Source organism: Falco naumanni, chromosome 7, assembly GCF_017639655.2.
Source record: "Falco naumanni isolate bFalNau1 chromosome 7, bFalNau1.pat, whole genome shotgun sequence".
Classification (NCBI taxonomy): Eukaryota; Metazoa; Chordata; class Aves; order Falconiformes; family Falconidae; genus Falco; species Falco naumanni.
The window spans coordinates 34,008,305-34,025,702 of record NC_054060.1 but is presented as its reverse complement, the minus strand read 5'-3'; the positions used below and the strand labels follow the sequence as shown (position 1 = coordinate 34,025,702).

General features: G+C 43.7%; 1 protein-coding gene and 1 non-coding gene across 2 annotated transcripts; one reads left to right on the top strand and one right to left on the bottom strand.

The window, feature by feature from the left end:
* Window positions 1-2,475: 2,475 nt before the first annotated feature.
* Window positions 2,476-12,444, bottom strand: TBPL2 (TATA-box binding protein like 2). Its single transcript, XM_040601728.1, has 7 exons — window positions 12,394-12,444; window positions 8,965-9,371; window positions 7,881-7,968; window positions 7,110-7,201; window positions 6,088-6,255; window positions 4,376-4,470; window positions 2,476-2,573 (listed from the first exon to the last, which is right to left on the bottom strand). The coding sequence occupies exons 1-7, from the start codon at window positions 12,442-12,444 to the stop codon at window positions 2,494-2,496; spliced, it is 981 nt and encodes a 326-aa protein (XP_040457662.1). The 3' UTR covers window positions 2,476-2,493.
* TRNAG-UCC lies at window positions 12,285-12,356 on the top strand. The gene has a single exon. It is a non-coding gene; the product is annotated as a tRNA-Gly (tRNA).
* Window positions 12,445-17,398: the final 4,954 nt, after the last annotated feature.

Below are 17,398 nucleotides of genomic sequence, written 5' to 3'. Positions count from 1 at the left end.
TTACATTCTTTGTAAAAGCTGAGGTGAAAAAAAAAAAAACCCACACCAAAAAACAATCCCAAAACCCCAACAAAACGTAGACAGCACCGACTGCAGATCTGCCATAGTGCTTCAGAGCCTGCAGTAAGTGGTGCTTGCTGGGGTGCTGGGTGCTCACAGGAACCTCGCGGGTCTGTCACCCCGGGGAGGAATAGCCTGGCTTCCCAGGAGAGCACACCCACCCCCCAGCAGGGCTGGGGGTGCTCCAGCTGCAGCCACCCTCGTGGCAGTCCCAAGGGGACCATATGCGCCATAGCCAGTCAGTAAATGCTGCATGGACTATGCATACGCAGAGCCAGTCCCCATACACATCCTTAAGGGTGACAGACTAGTAGGTTTCCTCATCCCAGCCTCAAGGTTGGAGCCAGACTCAGGAGTTCAATAGATATGATCAACTAGTATGTAGAAGCAGAGCAAGTAGTCTGTAGGAAATGCCAGGCAATTAGGAGAGGGAGTCCACCCAAGCCAGAATAATTTAAAGCAGTATCTCCCATCAAAAGGAAACAGACCACATAAGCCTAAAACATGTTCCAGTTTTAAAAGAGAATTCCAGCCTACCCAGCCTGTATTGTTTCCCCTTCCTCATATATTTAAGTGCTACAAAACACTAGCATGGAGGTAGAACCAAGATAGTTAAGAATTACCATAGCAAACTAACTTAATCAGTAGCTCAGGGAAAAGGCACAGAGCCCTTTTCTCATCTATTAGGCTTTATCCACACTTTTAAAAAGCATTAACTTTACTGGTGAAATTATGTGGCAAGTTCATAATTAAAATGCAACTTCTTTAAGAGGACTCATCTTAAACTTTTTCCAGCATCCCAATAACAGCAGGTTGGTTTTCGCTTGGAAAACATTATTGTAACTCAAGATTATCAGCTATTACAGCTACAATGCAAATAAAAGTCCAGCCCATAGCTGTGGGAAGCCTACAGTGTTAGAAAAGCAAGCCTCTGTTTAGAATAGATTCGAGTGTGGAAATCCAGTTTGACTGTGACAAAGAAACTGGTAACAGTTAAGACCAGTTTATCATAAGGAAGTGCATGAAGTTCTTCAAACTTTTTTCCCCAGAGGAGCAGAGCGACTGTTATAGAAGCACTTGTAAGACATATTACAGACACAGAAGTTGAAACTACATCCTCACCAAATCAGAAAAACTTGTGACAGCAAAACTAAGCCCAGCAAGACTATGACACCCTGTTCTGTATTAAACTGTTGTCCATACTGTGCATTTCCATCAAGGACACAGCTAGCTTTTGGCCTGGGTTATGCGTAAGTCATCTAACAGCAACCTCTAGTGGCTTAGGGAGCTTCTCGGCAGATCCATCCCATCTTCAGCAGGAAACAAAGGGAGGACACAAAAACTCCACCACCACCAAAGCCCTGTTGCGGAAAAAACCACCTTGCTTCCAGGGAATTGTAGAAGGTACCTGAACAGTGAAGGGATAGTGTTTGTACTGCTCCTAGTCACGTTGCCATTCCAAGCATGACACTTTTTTGCAAAGTAAGCCCCGAGTTCACTTGGAGATAATGTACAAAATCTCCATTATTTTAGCTGCAAAATTACCGAATGTGGTGTAGTGCCACTGGCTGAACTCTGGTTAAAACTACCCAGATAATTAAGTCTTGAGCATCCAACACTTTCTGTCTTTCCATCAAGTCCATGTTAAGGCAGTTCCTATCCAACATGTTTTTGTCTGGACCAGGCAAAAAACTCCCATCATCTGAGGGGACTTCAGTAATACAGTTGGGTACCATTTTGTCATGGCACAAATTAATTTTAACAAATTAGGCAATTTGATTAGTTACCCCTCCACCCACAACCTTTCTAGGTACATTCCAGCAGTCAGGGGTCTTGAACATCATCTCTCTTAAAAAGAGTACCAACACCATTACAAACAAGAGTTTATCTAACTAGTAGGATCAGAGGGGTTCAGTTTATGTCCTCTAAAAATCACTGTCTGCAAAACACTGAAGTAAACGCATGCTGGATTTTGTAAACTACACTGTAGACAAAAATATATTTTGAGTTTACACATGAAAATACAAAAACATTGCAGGAGCTAGGTTTCAGTACACTTAAGGATTTTGACAAAGCTAGTTTGAAATGGAGTGTTGATTCATCTGTTCAACAGGGGAAAAGACATGTTATTTCTATCACAAAATACTTTTAAGTCCCACCTTAATATGTGTTCTATCAAAAGTACATGCATTTGGAAGATTTTTTGGCTTGACAGAAGTTGTTAGAACTGAATTGGATTACAGATAGCTAACCTGAAAGCAAAAAAGGACATCTCACAAACTACAGAAAGGCATAAGCATTTATAGCATTCAGAATAGCACTGTTTGCTTAACAATCCACAACTGTACAATGGGGTCCAGAAGTGCCCTTGCTTCTGTTCCATGCATAGTAATACAAACCCATGTATTATTCTTAGTTGCTTTACGGGCCATGTTATGATGATTTCTTGAAACCTCTTAGAATGGGGTAGATGTTCTCAAATGCCTCATAGATTTCAGAACGCTCTTTTGCTCCTAGAAAGACATTTAGGAAGAAACAAGTTAAGAATTAACAGAGTGTTGAGAATAACTGAATCCAACTCAAACCTAGGAAAGATTACAAAGCATGAAGAAACACAGGAGTTTAAAAGCAACTTACTATTAGTTTAAGGCAGAATTTCCATCATGCTTCTGCCACCTCACAAAGAATAATTTCTAGCTTGCTTTGCTTTAAGACTAGACTAGCTTTGTTTAATCTGTGGAACCAAACCAGCAGTTGGCTACTCTTTCCAAGTGCTAAACATTGGCTTTGGGAGGGGTGGGGGAAGGAACTGAGAAGAACTATGGTGTTACCTGCTTAACAGTAACAGCTCTGCCTGTTCGTAAGTGGAAAGATAGAAACAAGAAATGATGGACACTTATCCCAATACTGGAAGTTGATCCATGGTTTGAGAACTCCCCTCCTTCAGTCCTGAGAAGCTTTTTTGTTTTTAAGCTTTGTTAGGGCACTTGTGATTTCAAAGCTAGCCTTTTCCATATTACTGCAAGAAAATTTTTAATGCCAAGTCTTGTATGCTAACTGTAATGCAGTAGGCAGGCACATTCCTTGCCAGTGACATGACTATCATGCTAGTACAACAAACGTCAGCTACAAGAAAAGTGCATTTAAATGAACTAGCAGATGGATTAAGCGCTACTCTGGATGAGCATGTAAACCTTTCCCTCAGAACACACTTGGGCATGACTAATTCATCTGCATTACCACAACTTTTACTTTCAAAGTAAAGTTACTTTCAAGTTACTTCCCTGACTAGGGGAAAAAAACCTCACAGCTCAGTAAATTCAGTTTTGTCATTACAGTTGCACCCCTTGTTCACAGTTCCACGTGAACACAAGTTCCAGGGCTTACCTCACTGCTTCTGGGCCTGCTGCACACTCAAGGGTGTTGCAATTAGTGTACCCAAAATGCAAGTACCAGTGGAATGGAACTGACCAGACTGATTTTACTGAGACCCAAGAAGAAGGTGGGCACACGTTGGAGGGAAAAGCATTCAAGCTTTGTACAGAGTGTCCAATTCTTCAGTTAGTTGAGCTCATTCATGATTTATGATTGCGAGAATCTCTGGCTAAGGCAGGCACTTCTCTTTTTATCTTTCACATACCTCAAAGCTGAGTTGTGAGTGTACATACAGCATTCGAGTCCTCTGGGAACAAGTACCATTTACCTTTCAGTACATCTTGAGTAAAAGTATTTTCATGAGCTTTACAAAAGAACATGTTAGGGACATGCACTCAGAAATTCAACTTTTCTGACATGGGATCTGAGGTACGGATATATACTGAGCACACTTACTCAGCGAGGCTTTTGCTTCATGAGTGTTTTGCCAAACACTCTAGAACAAGTCCTTAGATCTCCACCCTTTCCTCTAATAATCCCTGCTAAATGTTGTCAGTGAAGTGTTTTAAGAAGTTAGCTTCCTGTCCAAGCAATTTTAAATTGCTTGTTGTGATATTAGTATTTAAGTGACTAAGTAGTAACTAGCATGTCAGCATCCTGTTGGGATTCTGTACATTGACACATGGCATTATGCTTTGAATAAAGACACTCAAGTTTAATAACATGGAAATATGAGACTCTATATGAAGCAATATGAGATTCTAGTACAATACTGATGTTGTTATCTGCAGAAAACACAGATAAGCAGTAGCAGGCATTAAAAAGATTTCCAAGTGGCTTTACTGTGGCAAGGTGTTAGTTTAGCTAATGTTCAATTTAAATGCTTCCTCTGAAGATATGGTAGCATTTGATTAGAGATATACAGAGGGAGACCACTCACCAGTCAGCACAACTTTTCCAGACACAAAGATAAGCAGCACTATTCTGGGTTTGACCATCCTATATATAAGGCCAGGAAATAGTTCAGGTTCATAGCTGTTTCAAACCAAGCAGGTAAAATTAGTAAAACGCAAATACTATTTCAGTGTTGTATGCATAAACTGTTCTTTAATTATACTAAGAATAGAATAATTAAATCCACAGATTTTAGCTAGCTACCCAGAGAAAGGCAGGTCATGTTTTAGACATCTTCACGAGAAAACTGGTATTCCCAGCTGGAGCTGGTACAAGTACCTCATGCTTACTTTTAAAGATTTCTGAGACTGTGATTTCCCATAGCATTGAAGACGTTACTGTAATCTCCGATCAGTACTCAAATCCTTTGTAGTCTGCAAAGAGCCCTTATGAGGAAGCATCTTGTGCAACTCAGACAAAATGACAGCCAAGTGAATCTTTAATATATGTATTTAGTCCCCAAATTAAATGCAAAATATTAAATGCAGTGCTAGTTGAAAAAGACAACAGAATTTTGGTTTTGTCAGTGCTGAAATCTTTATCCTTTCCTCAGCAATGGCAATAACTAGCTCTTAACAAGCCCATCTTGAAGGCACAGCATGCCCATCGCTCAACTACAGGTTTACTTTAAATTGATGTCTAACAGAGATCCAGACTGAAAGGACCAAAGTGATATTAGAGAAACACACTGTATTTTCAGTTCTGTATTTTACAGCTGCAATCTGGCTTCATGCCTGAAGTTTAACAACCTTATCCTTGCAGATTGGCATCTGGTTTGACAGGAGTTAAGAGGCCCACTTCGTATTAAAGTTTCACATGGAGCAAGGGCACAGCCCAGGTTCAAGCAGTTTAAGAGCTGCTCCAATTAAACCTGAAGTGTTTAATCAAGACCAGTTATTTTCCTATTGACACTATAAACCTTATATATTGACAATATAAACTATATTGACACTATAAACCACTAAGGTTTAACGTTGCACTCAGCAATAACAGGAGACTAGTAAAATGATGATCACCAACACTGCTCAGATTAAAGAAAATCTCTGGTACATATTGCCAATATGCAGTAATACTGAAGAATCTGTCAACAGCATCACAGTCAAAGAAAGCTTTTGTAAAAGACAGCATCTTCATTAACCAACTGAGCAAACAACCCAGAAGCGGTTCTTGAGCCCCTCATCTTAACCAGATCTAACTTGCATCCTATCTACCCCAGAAGTGACTGAACAGTTTGTAGTATGCTCACAGTTACAAGGTTTCTAGAGTTGGTGTTTATGGTGTCCCGGCAAGGAGAAAGCAGTGAAAAATACACAGGAGGGCAATTTACAACAGCCCTTCACTGTTGAATTACGTCAGTCACGGTTTCAAGCACTGGAAGCTTTACTGCTAGCTGCTGCACATTATCCTGGCAATTAATCAGAGGGTCATTTTGGCCTGTGCCCCACTCAGAACAGGAGTTACTGCAGAAGATAAACCTTACGATCTTTACTGTAACACAATGGCATCTACAGCCATGTCACACTTGCTTGACCAGTAAGTATGTCTTTCTGTGAGCAAAAGACATGCTCGATATTCAGTATCCAGTTAATTATTACTCTCTTCTTCCAGGCTTATACAGCCTCAGAATTTGAGTCTGCTTGTAGCTTACAATGACACCACTTCAAGTTGCATGGGGTTGTAAATCTGAATTCCACACACCTGCTGAACTGCTGATGAGCGAGAAGCAAACCTTCCAGCCGGATAGGGAACCTCACGTCACAGCTCCCAACCATATTCTGTATCTTGAAATCCAGGAACTTGGCAGGGAACCCAAGCTTCTGCACCACGCGTGCATACTTCCTGGCTGCGAGCCGTGATTGCTCTTCACTGAAGGAAGAGCAGAGGGGGCAAAAAGCATCTTTGATTAGTGCTTTCTTCTGCTCTCAAGATGGAAGTCAGTTAGGAGCCACCACCGTACTAATCTGTGCTCCAGAAAAAGATACGCTACTGCACAAAACAGCAGGCCTCTATCCCTAGAGCCACTTGAGCAAGCTAAAAGGAATAAGGCACTTAGTCATTCACTTTCCTGTGGTCTATTTGAACACGATGGAGCACGTTGCATCACCCAGGAGTTCCCCTCTTCAGAGGTTTCTTTCTCAGTTCCTTAAAACAGCTTCTCAGAGCTGATCCAAGAGGTAGACTGCAGACAGCAGTACAATCATCTAGCTAGCTGGGGTGGGAGAAGAGGTCTTCTAAGCTGTAAATTAATGCATTATCTCACTGACAATTTAGGGACATAAAAACCAAGGCAGATGCTGAACTTCAGAGTTTAGAAATAAGCTTTGCTTCTCTCCAATTCCCATTTCCTTTAGAGGCAGATGTGTCAAACACAGACACTGAAGAGAGACTTGACAGACACAAGTTATGTCCTAATTCACTTCAAAGTCAGTGAGAAATTCAAATAATCCCTTAACAATTCCTGGGCATTTTAGCAGCTTTTCTGCTAATGTCTGCTCAGCTCAATCTATGGTCAGGGACAGAAACACATAGTTCAGTAATTACTAAACTGCCATCATGAAGAAAGCTAGACATTTTTTAATACCAATGTTTCATTTTTTTTCTTGCAATTATGACAACCCTTTGCTAGATAATTTAAACAAGGTTTTCTGACATTTTTCATTACAATATAGGCATAGCTGCAAGACCCAGACCTTTAGAGGGCAGGAAAACCAAAAAAATACCTTTTTGCTCCTGTGCAGACCATTTTTCCTGAACTGAAGATGAGGGCTGTTGTTCGTGGTTCCCTGATTCTCATGATCACAGCAGCAAACCTCTACAAATTCAGAGGCAGACCTCACAGTCCAGCCAAGAGATTTGGCTGGTACTGCATTTCTATTCATTCTTTCAAGAATTGTCACTTGCAAAGCTCAACACAGCATGCCTTTGCTTTGTAAAAGTGTTTATTTACCACCCTGAAACTATTTTCCACCTCCCTAGGACCAAGGGACTTAAGACTATAGTCACAGGACCACTGCCTTGTCCCTTACATTTTGTGGAGCAGTCTGGAGTCACTTACAGAAAGCCCATTAATTCCCAGTGAGATTCTACAGCCTAGGCCACTTGATAGAAGTATCCTGTAATACCAGTTTGACTCCAGTAATTCTCTTTCATCCAGCCAAGAATGTCAGGGCTGATCTTTCCTCCCCCCAACAAGGGCTGCTTGGGCCATTTCAGCTGGAGGTGGCTAGCCACAGGTGGGACCGTTCATCTCCTTTCTTAAACAGCTTCATAACATCTCATTGCTGGGGCTTTATTAAAAAAAAAAAAATAAAATCTCCTTGTGGTCCCCTGTATTTCTTTCACTTTAACAGGCTCAAGTTGCAGGTTTTTTTTCTGTGGGTCAAGACAGTGCTATTAGAAAAAGTACAAAGCTCATGGTGAACCTCTATATTAGAATCCATTAGCACTGAGAAAGCTAAGTGATAGCACAGTTTTGAGTCCTTAAGATTTACCTTTGGGTTATACTCTGCATTTCTGGCATGCAGAGCTATGTTCTTCAGATCTAGTTTACAAGCCAAGTTTACAGTTGACACTATATTCCTGAGGAATGAGAGAAAAAAATTCTTATTGCAAAAGCAAGCCACTGCAGAACCAACCCCCAGCATTATTAGCTTAATGTGAAGTCACACTCTAATTAATAATTGCCATCAACTAACTTCCTGCCTATCTCTTTCCCACTCTAGCATTAAGCGGCTTTCGGCAAAACTTAAGTAATTCAATACCAAAATTACAGTTTGAGGTACAACAAAGTACAAAATTATTAGTCCCCGAATACTGAGTTTGTGTGTCTTCCAATAACTACATCACTGAAGTCTTTTACAGCTTTGACTTGAACCATTAACGAGTATTTACAGAATTACTACAGCACTCAGGGTGGATAAGGGTATGTTATTCTGTACAGGTATAAATTACTCCATAGTTGCTGTAGCCTAGACAGGACAGGACCTTTTAACAAGGCCAGAATTTCTCATGCTTCTTGTCATGCCCCTTCCCCTTGCTCAATTCAGACTATTTCTGCTCACAAAAGCAGCAAGCTGACATCTTTAAACCCAGAGAGCTTGCTGTCACCCTTAACTTTCTCCCTGATGGAAGAAGTCCTCCTTTTCAAGTATTCTTGTCTTCTCATCCTGCAGACTGAAATAACTAGCAGTACATAAGATATACAAATTATTTCTACCAAACACTTCTCCCTTTAAAGAGACTTTCCCCCCTTAAAAAGCCACTGGCATTTCAGTTACTCACTCAGCATGTTTATTAAGTCCACTCTCCCCTGTTTTGCTAAGCTGCGTATTGTTCTGTGCCACTTCCATTTTTGTGTTGTATTGCGCAGCGCAGAATCCAGTTGCCTTCCAATATTGTCAGTTCATTTTCTCCACCTCTCCTCAAAGAGGAGGAACTGCCCCTCTAGTTTTTTGGCTGGGCTTATTAAAGACCAAACCATACTTTTGCTACATTCTCTAAGTGAGAAGTCAGAGCACTACCTTGCAGTTTAAGCAAAACTATTATATATGCTACATATATAATACATGAACTTACTGCAACTGAGGCACTATGCCAGAGCTTTCTGATGCAGGTGTCACTGGGGTCACAGGAGTCATTGGCATCAGAGGATGACACACACCAGATGCCTCAGGAGATGGTTGAGTTGCATCTGGATGTGACGAGCTGCTTTCATCCTTGAAGATACCACTGTCCTCACTTCTTGATGCTGACCTATCAAGCTCTTTTTGTATTTCACAGCCATCTTCAGATAGATTTTGTTCTGGGTTACCTTGGATGATATCAGGAAGATAGCTGAGATCCACAGATGAGAAGTCTGTAGGAAAGTCTTTGGGCTGATTAAATTGAGAAGCGAACAACACATCTTCAGTTGTTTGAATTGGAAGGTCTACATCATAAGGGCTCATGGAAGTAAACAGCTGATCACTAGTTGAGAGGTCATCCTTGAATGAAGGAAAAAGTGTCATTAAGGATCTTGTATTAAAATGTTTAACTGGGAGACTAAATTAAGATTAACCTTCTGTTCAGCGAGAAAGTTTCAATCATTCCTCACCCCATTTCCCAGAACATTATAGTAAGAAATAGTCCTAAGATCTGAAAGTGTGTCCTTTGCTTGTCTATCAGCATATAGATATCCAGGTAACTTCTATAGCAGAGATACACATTTTCCCACTACACTTAAAAGGCAGTCTAGAATACTGTAATACCACAAATTGATAAATTAACTATATACCTTCAGCAGTAACTAGAGGTATTGTTGGTGCCTTGCCCTTCACAGCTGCTGTCGGGCCTCAGTTATGCACATAACCAGCATAATTGCTCCTGAGTTTTTCCAAAGAGGACAGCTGGCATTTTCTGGCTGGGTTTAACTCCCATTCGGTATATTACTATTTCCTCTCCCTGCTACCAGGGGACAGTGTCAGTGTCGTGTTGGATTTGTGCAACAGAGGGCAGCAACTCACAGAATCACCGGCAGTTCCCTCTTCCAGCTGCTGGAGGTCACCAGCCTAATTTAAGTGAGGCCCAGTCAGCAAAGCCAGCATCCTTTCCCAGATCAAGCATGAAACATATCTGCAAGCAAGTTCTTGCATACTAACGTTCTTTATCAGCTATTTATTCTTAAAAGCCATTTAAAAGGTTTCATAATATTGAGGCGGCAAGAGTTTAGGAAAGGATTTATTCCCTTCTCCATTAGGGCATAAGCCTCTAGTTACTGAAAAGCTTCTTGCAAGAAGGTGGTTTCTGCCAACACCCACAGCAAGCGACAGCTTGGACTAGATGATCCATACAAGAGGTTTTGTGTTCATTTAGGCACTTTTAGGCTCAAGAGCCAGAAGAACCTGAGAAGTCCAAGCACAAAATCAGAACAGGGAACAGTGCACAAGACTGAGGCCCTTCAGTTGGCAGCAACTGCCAGAGCTCCAGTGGGAGCAGGGTTTCCAGATCAATGCTTTTCAGCCCTAAGCTACTGCTGCTTTATGTTCAGTGCTAATCATCTCACTTAGCAATGCAAGCATGCACACAGGGAGATCTCTGCTCCTACTTCGCAGTATATTTTCCTGAAGATACTTGGAAAAATCTTACTAAGTGACAACTCCTCCCAGAGAACACTTACTTGCTTGAATACAGATGTGATCAGGTCTAGCTCTGAAGGCATCATGAATACCTAGGTCCGAAACTGTTTCTAAAACTGACTTCTAGATGCATAGCCCCACACGAGATCAGTTGGGGCAGTATGCCAGTGAGTAAGGCTAGGTACTCCTTAACTCCTCAGCTCCTTGGACAACAGGATCCAAGAGCACTACCTGAGAATTAAGCATTCAGATACAAGTGTGTTAACAGTTACAAAGAACAACATGCTATGGAATATCTAAAATACATCTGTTTTAAATAAATATATTTCAAGTTAGCAGCAGGTGAAGGCACAGTCCCTGCAAGACCTCCAGTGGATTAAGGCACAGCCATACAGGAGCTAACTGGGAAAGTTTTGTATGAATCATGATGCAGAGAAGATGGCACAGAAAAGCCTCATCACTGGAAGCCTGTAGGACTACTCACACATTGTGCTAAGGGGCATCAGAGAATGTGATAAATGTAATAGTCAAACACACACATCCCAGTCTGTGGCATAGCTTAAAGAAAGAAGCTGATGGAGAAATTAATGGTACAGGAGGCTGGAAGTATTAAACAGCTGTAAAAGAAGTAAAAAAAAAAAAAAAGTAACAGAAAGTAAACCACATAGAGCTGGTAGAAACGGAAAGCTAATCTTCCTTTCTCATCCAGTTTCCATATAACTGCTCTGGGAAAGAGCGCTTATAGGGTTAAGTGCTGGGGAAGATTGCCTTCTTGTTAGACAGATGCTCAGAGGCTGTGAAAGGGGGCACAAGACCATGTTTATATTGGGCTGGCTGCCAAGGGTTATTGCTATAGACTCTAGGTTAATTAACTTCACAGAAGGCCCCAGCAACCGCATAGCTTTGGACATCTCCCAGCAGCTCCAGGAAGGAGATTTCACACACAGATCCTGTCTGAGATCACCAAGCTGGGGGCGGCTTGAAGGGAAAGGGGGAAAAGAGCCGTTTTCACTTCCACTGCAGGAATCCCTGCAAGCCAGGTACATGTAAATCAAATCCAGCTGCTTTAAGCAACAGACTTGGATTTATTTTTTTTTCTTTCTGCAGTGATATTTCACATATCTGCTATTATCAAGTGTCTCAGCAAGCCTGAAATGCTTCAGTATTCAGCACAGTCAGTAGCATTTATAAACCCCTGGTTATACCTCACCACATTATTTTATAGGGCCATATTCAAAGACTTTTATTGACTGCCGTAAGGAGGTGTCTGGATTTAAACAGCCTGTGCTAAACCCATTTTTCTGAGCTGAAAAGTAGTTTACAACAGGATGCAGGTGAAGCAGTTGCATTCCCTGGGTGAAGATGCTGCTCAGCTGTGGAGTCTGACCCTCACCACCCGCTCCCTCACCCTCTTGTCTCTGCAGCCACCTGAGACCAGGAGAGCTACTCCGAATACCGAAGAAAAGCAGTTTTTGCAAACATTTACGTCAGCATGAAGAGATCTGAGCCTCCTACCCCCTTAGTGTCAGCACACCCCAGTACACAGGCCGCTCCTCACAAACAGCGCTTCATAGCGAGTTTAACCACAGCAGCATTGCTCCTGCAGCAGGTAAGAGCTACCTCGCCTAGCAGAGAGCCCCTCCGCCCCTTCCTCCATGCTCCTAGCGGCTCCGGGCCACCGTAGCGCTCCGCTCCCCTGGGCGAGGCCGGGCCGGAGGCGGCGGCCAGGCGCGGGAACGCGGCGCCGCAGTTGGGATTAGGGCGGGAAAACTCCTCAACGTCGCGTTGGTGGTATAGTGGTGAGCATAGCTGCCTTCCAAGCAGTTGACCCGGGTTCGATTCCCGGCCAACGCAGCTTTCCTTTATTATAAAATTTTTTTCCCCTCCCTACCTGCCCGCCGTAGCACTCCAGGTACCGCTTCAGCGGCGACGCGCCATCCATAGCTGCAGCCGCCCGTCCGAGCCCTCAGCGCCGCCCCGGGCCCGCCTTTAACCCCGGGGGCGGCACCGGGGGGCTTGGTAGGGAGCCGCGCCCTGCCACCAGGCTGCTAGCCCTCCTGGGGGGATTTTTACCTCATCAAACAGCCTCTGTGCCCTTCACCTGCCCTGTGGGGAGCTCGCAGGTAGGTGGTCTGTGAACCCAACCTGCTCCTGAGCTCCCTGGGAGCGGGAGTTGTGCCTTGGGCCTTGCAGAGGTACGGCTTTGTTTCCAGCTGGTGTGAGCCAGTGTAACGTGCCCTTAATTTCTCCCACCTGCCTCATCATATGCAATAAGGCACATCTGGTCCTTTGGGAGGAGCCCCAGTCCAAAATTATAAATCTCCAGCTGGAGGCGTTGCAATGAAATAGCTTGTACTTAGCTAGACCCATGTGGCTAATGCTGCTGAGAGGGAAGAAGCTATTCTTCTATCCACTGTTGTCCTCCTCTTGCAGACATTTTCTTCACTGTTCTTTCTTGTTTCTGCTCTTTATGTGTGATGATTTAAGTAAATTTAAAAAAAAAAAAAATCCTTTTTCAAAAGCCTCATATGTGCAGAGCCTGGGGTGGAGGCCTCACCAGCTGGTGCTGCAGGAGCCTGTTGCTGCTAACGCAGCTCAGCTTGGGTGCTGCTTGACTTGATGCCTACAGTTGCTTTCAGACTTGTTCCTTTCCTCCTGTGCTGTCACTGTGCAGTGATGGGTGGATGGGTTTCTGTGAAGGTGCAGCTGCCGACATGTCCCTGTTCATGTCTTGGAGGGGTAGACGTGCTGACTGTCGTGATTGATGTACTTGTTGCTCTGCTAGACTTTGCTTTGCTTTCCGCTGTGAGATTTGCTTGCAAACAGCTGGCTGAGCTGAAGAAACCCTTTGGAAGAAGATGTCAAAGCCCAGGCATGCAGCAAGTCTTTAGGAGGTGTTGCCAGGCTCTTCTTGCTGCCCCAGAGGTGCAAAGGTTTAAATTAGTACCCTTCATCCCTGTGGCAAAGTATGTGTGGCTGACAGCATTCTTCCCTTCTCAGCACAGCCTGCTGGGCTGGTTTCGTGGTATTTCTAGGGCTTACCTTGCCCCAGTGCTTTACAGGTGCCAAATCCCTCTGGCTCTGGAAAAATTCAGCCTCAAGCAAGTTGATTTACATCACAAGCCTGTCCTGGAGCACTCGGGAGGCAAGCCGAGCAGCAAAGCAAGGAGAGGGCTCTCTGAGACATTACACCTGAGTTACCAAGGCTGGTGGAGCTAGCTCGGACCAGTTCAGGATGGTTAAAACTAAAACATCCTGTTTGGGGCTGGGGTGTGATTGGGGTGGTTCTAGACAGCTCCATAGCCTGAGCTGCTTTTGTCAACACAATTGCCAGTACCAAGGGCTGTGGTGGGGGTCGTGCTCCCACCAGCAGTGGCAAACACAGCCCTCACGGGCTTCTTTATGACAGTGTGGGCCTGCATTGCCCACAATGACAAGGTATCATTGAATTTAATGCAGGGGTTGTGCTGAATTTGTTTTGTCCTCACAGTGACATCTCACAGGGACAGGAGATTGGCACTCCCCCAGCCTGTGAACACTACTGCTGTGCTTTAGTTGGGAAGCTAGATTATCAAGGTGGTCATGGTGTTTCCTTGGTGTGGCCTTGTCTGTAGCATTGCAGCTGTGGTGCTGTTTCCTCAACTAATTAATCCTTCGTTGCACTGCAGAACCCCCTGGAGATGAGATATGTTAATCTTACAGCTCCTGGGGACTGATTTGCATGTTGTGAGCCTGAGATGATCAGAGATCAACTTAAAATACAAATCTCTTAATATTGGTGTTGCTTCTTGCCTTGGATAGGGGCACCGTGCAAATGGCAAGGGCACCAGTGGAAGGCGATGTGACTTTGGGTAAGTCACAGAGTTTGGTGCCTCTCCTGTTAAATGGGTGTAAGACTGTTTACCCATCTTGAGGTAGAGAAGAAGGAAAGATGTTTAGAAAACTGAAAGATCATCAAAGGAGTCTAGAGTCATATTGTGTGGGCAACTCAAGCTCTCTAAGTTGCTTTGATGTAGGGGAAGGGTCTTCTGGCTGCTGCCCAAGGGAGGGCAGGCATGGCTGTGCCTCGGGAAGGCTCTGTGCTGACACTCTCTTCCTCAAGGCTGGGTATTCACTCAGGGTGCCCAATGTGCAGGAGGCTCAGTGCGTGGGATGCCCAGAGCTGGGGAAACCCAGCGAGTGGAGGCCCAGGTAGTGGGACATCCAGAGAGTGGCAATGCAGTGAGTCCCTGGGCTTCCCCATCACCAAGTTTCCCACTCTCCGGGTCTCCCCTTCTTAGTCATCAGAGGCATCATTCTCTCTCTGCTGTGAGGTAGTGTTTTTCCTTCCTTCTTGTGCAGGAGACTCTGACCCCTGTCATCAGTTGGACAGATGTAAATTTAAAGCTTGGAACTTGTGAGACTTACCTGCTCAGTTTCTAATCATCCAGGTCAAATAACATTAGAAAGGGCAGCTATTTTTCCCATCCCAACTTGAAAAAATTATTTCTATCTCAAGCTACCTTCTCCCCCCCCAACCCCCTGTTTGTTTGGGGTTTTTTTTTAATTCCCTTTTGAAAGCAGCAGCTGCCCAGAGCCAGGCTAAGGTGACTCATGAGCAGGACTGTTCCGAGCAGGGAGGGAGCCACGCTCCCTTCTGCATGGTGGAGGCAGCCATTACGCACATCCTGGAGCGGCTGGAGCCAGTTACAGGGCAATGAATCATCTGATGCGCCTAGTTACTGCAATGATGAATTGTCATGAGTCTTAATTAGCAAATTGGTTAATTTTACTTAGAAAGTTGATGGTTAGTAGAACAATAAGTGCCTTGTGCATTCTTTGTAAGAGTCATTCAGTATCATTCTCCCTTGGATAACTAATTGGAGAAGACTATTTCACAGAGCTTCTGCTAAGCATTCCTGTATCAGTCTCTTAATGTTCCTGTAGCAGACATTCCCTCATTACCTGGATGCTGTAGTCTGGTTATGGGATGGGGCTAGTCACAGTAGACTTCCAAAAACCTGGAAGGGACAAGGAGTAATTCAGTAAGGAAGCGCTACCTGTTTTATTCATTAGTGCTCTCAACAACTGCCTTCTATTCTAGCATGCTGTAAATGCCTTGCAGCTTGCTTTGAAGTTGGTTAATCTGCTTTGGCTTTATCTTATCTTTTTGAGGAGCCAGTTTGAGAATTGAGAATTAAAAGCTCGTGACTGACAGTGTTCTGCTGTCTGCTGTCCTGAGCTTTATGCTAAACTTTTATAGCTGTAATTGTCTCAGAAGTGTGTAGCTTGTCTCAGGTGTAGCTCCGTCTCCTGGTACTCTTGCTGCCTGCAATGTTAAAGCCTTGCCTTTGGAAGGGGTAGAAGAGCAAGTGAGAGCAGGATCGCATTCCAAGAGCAATATATTATGCACAAGATGTCTCCGAATGCCCCAGGACTCTATGCTTCTCTATCAATGGCAGAATCCAAGTCTTGTGAAGGTGATTCCTTCTGTTTGGTTTAGCCCTGTTTTGGTCCCTATGCCTTGATTGCCTTCTTGCCAGGGTTATAGATAGAGTGAGGATCCCAGAAGGGGGTCAGAGAGAGAAGTAGATGAGCTGCAGTGAGGTTAGCAGGCTCTGTAGGAGCAAAAGACCTGCATGGAGCTGGTAAGGCTCTCGAGAAGCAGCTGCAGCCCAAAAGGCAACTCAGACAGAGATGCTGGAGTGCCTTTGGTCTGACAAGTGTGACCATCACTCTCTCATACTTACTTGTCCTGTAATATTCCATTCTAGACCTGATCAATGCTTGTCAGTGTCAGTAGAAACTGGATTTACTGCCAGGGAAGGAAAGAAGCCATCATGACAATTCACTGAGTAGCAGTGAGTAATGTGACTTTTAAGTGTGAATTACTAAGTGTATCATCATTAGATTATGCTGGTGTAAAGAGAATTAAATCCATTAGATTTGATATTTGGCTGTGAGTTGCCCCTGTGCAAATCAGGAGTAACCCTCTTACAGAAGTGAGGTTATAATGATTTGAAATTGGGTCAGAATCTAGTTTAATTTTCCAAGTTTATTGGGTGATGGGAAGAAGGACTTTAAGTTCCCATTTACCCCCTAGTGCCCTGTGTCCCTCCCTACATCGGATAATGCAGCCCAGGTCACACAGTGGTAAGGCTGCTGCTTCTTTGTCCCAGTTAAACTAGGTGCTCTTATTCCCTGAGAAGGACAGTAATGGGGGATTTGGTACTTTTTTCAAACATTAGCAGACTCTCAGCATTTGTCTGCTAATGCATGTGCTTTACATGCTTGCTGGCAGAGGCCAGCGTGAGGTCAATGCTCAGCATACATTGACTTCTGGATCAGGAAAGAAAGTCACTTCTATCAGATGGAAAAGGGGTAAACTGGCTAGAAAAGAGCCATTTTTCTGGCTTCTACAGCACTATTATGTGTAATGACAACACGTAACTACCCCTGTGTCAGAGAATAGCTGAGAACCAGACCCAGAGAGGATTGCCAAATCTTCCACTGAATGCCAGAGGAAGCACTGTAAGTAAAAGTCATCTGTCTCAACTGAAAGGCTGAATGGTGACTTTAAAACTATACAGTTAGCTTCTTTTAATTTTCCTATCTGTGCAAAGTGATTAAATGAAGGCATTCTGTATGTTGTTTGCACAGAAATCCACTCGTCCTGGCCCAGCTGTGCTCTTAAGCCTTGTACTGCTGTGTGTGGGAGAACACATCAGTCTATTTTTATTTCTCGTTCTGTATTGCATTTAAATATGGCTAGAAAAGGGGGGAATAGGGGGGCTTTAAACATTGGCTGCCAACATAGCAATTAATGGCTACAGGCTTTCTTGGGCAGCTCCTCCATGAACATCATGCACAAATGTATCTGACACCTGGGTTCAGAAGTATTATTCTGTGCTTTTTGT

What these genes read in the sequence shown, in the direction of transcription:
- TBPL2 (XM_040601728.1), bottom strand. Translation starts at nt 12,444, where the DNA reads ATGGATGGCGCGTCGCCGCTGAAGCGGTACCTGGAGTGCTACGGCGGG. An exon ending in GGCATAGTGCCTCAGTTGCA is followed by an intron (nt 7,969 to 8,964) that starts GTAAGTTCATGT and finishes CTCATTCCTCAG; the next exon opens with GAATATAGTGTCAACTGTAA. An exon ending in GTCTGCACAGGAGCAAAAAG is followed by an intron (nt 6,256 to 7,109) that starts GTATTTTTTTGG and finishes CTCTTCCTTCAG; the next exon opens with TGAAGAGCAATCACGGCTCG.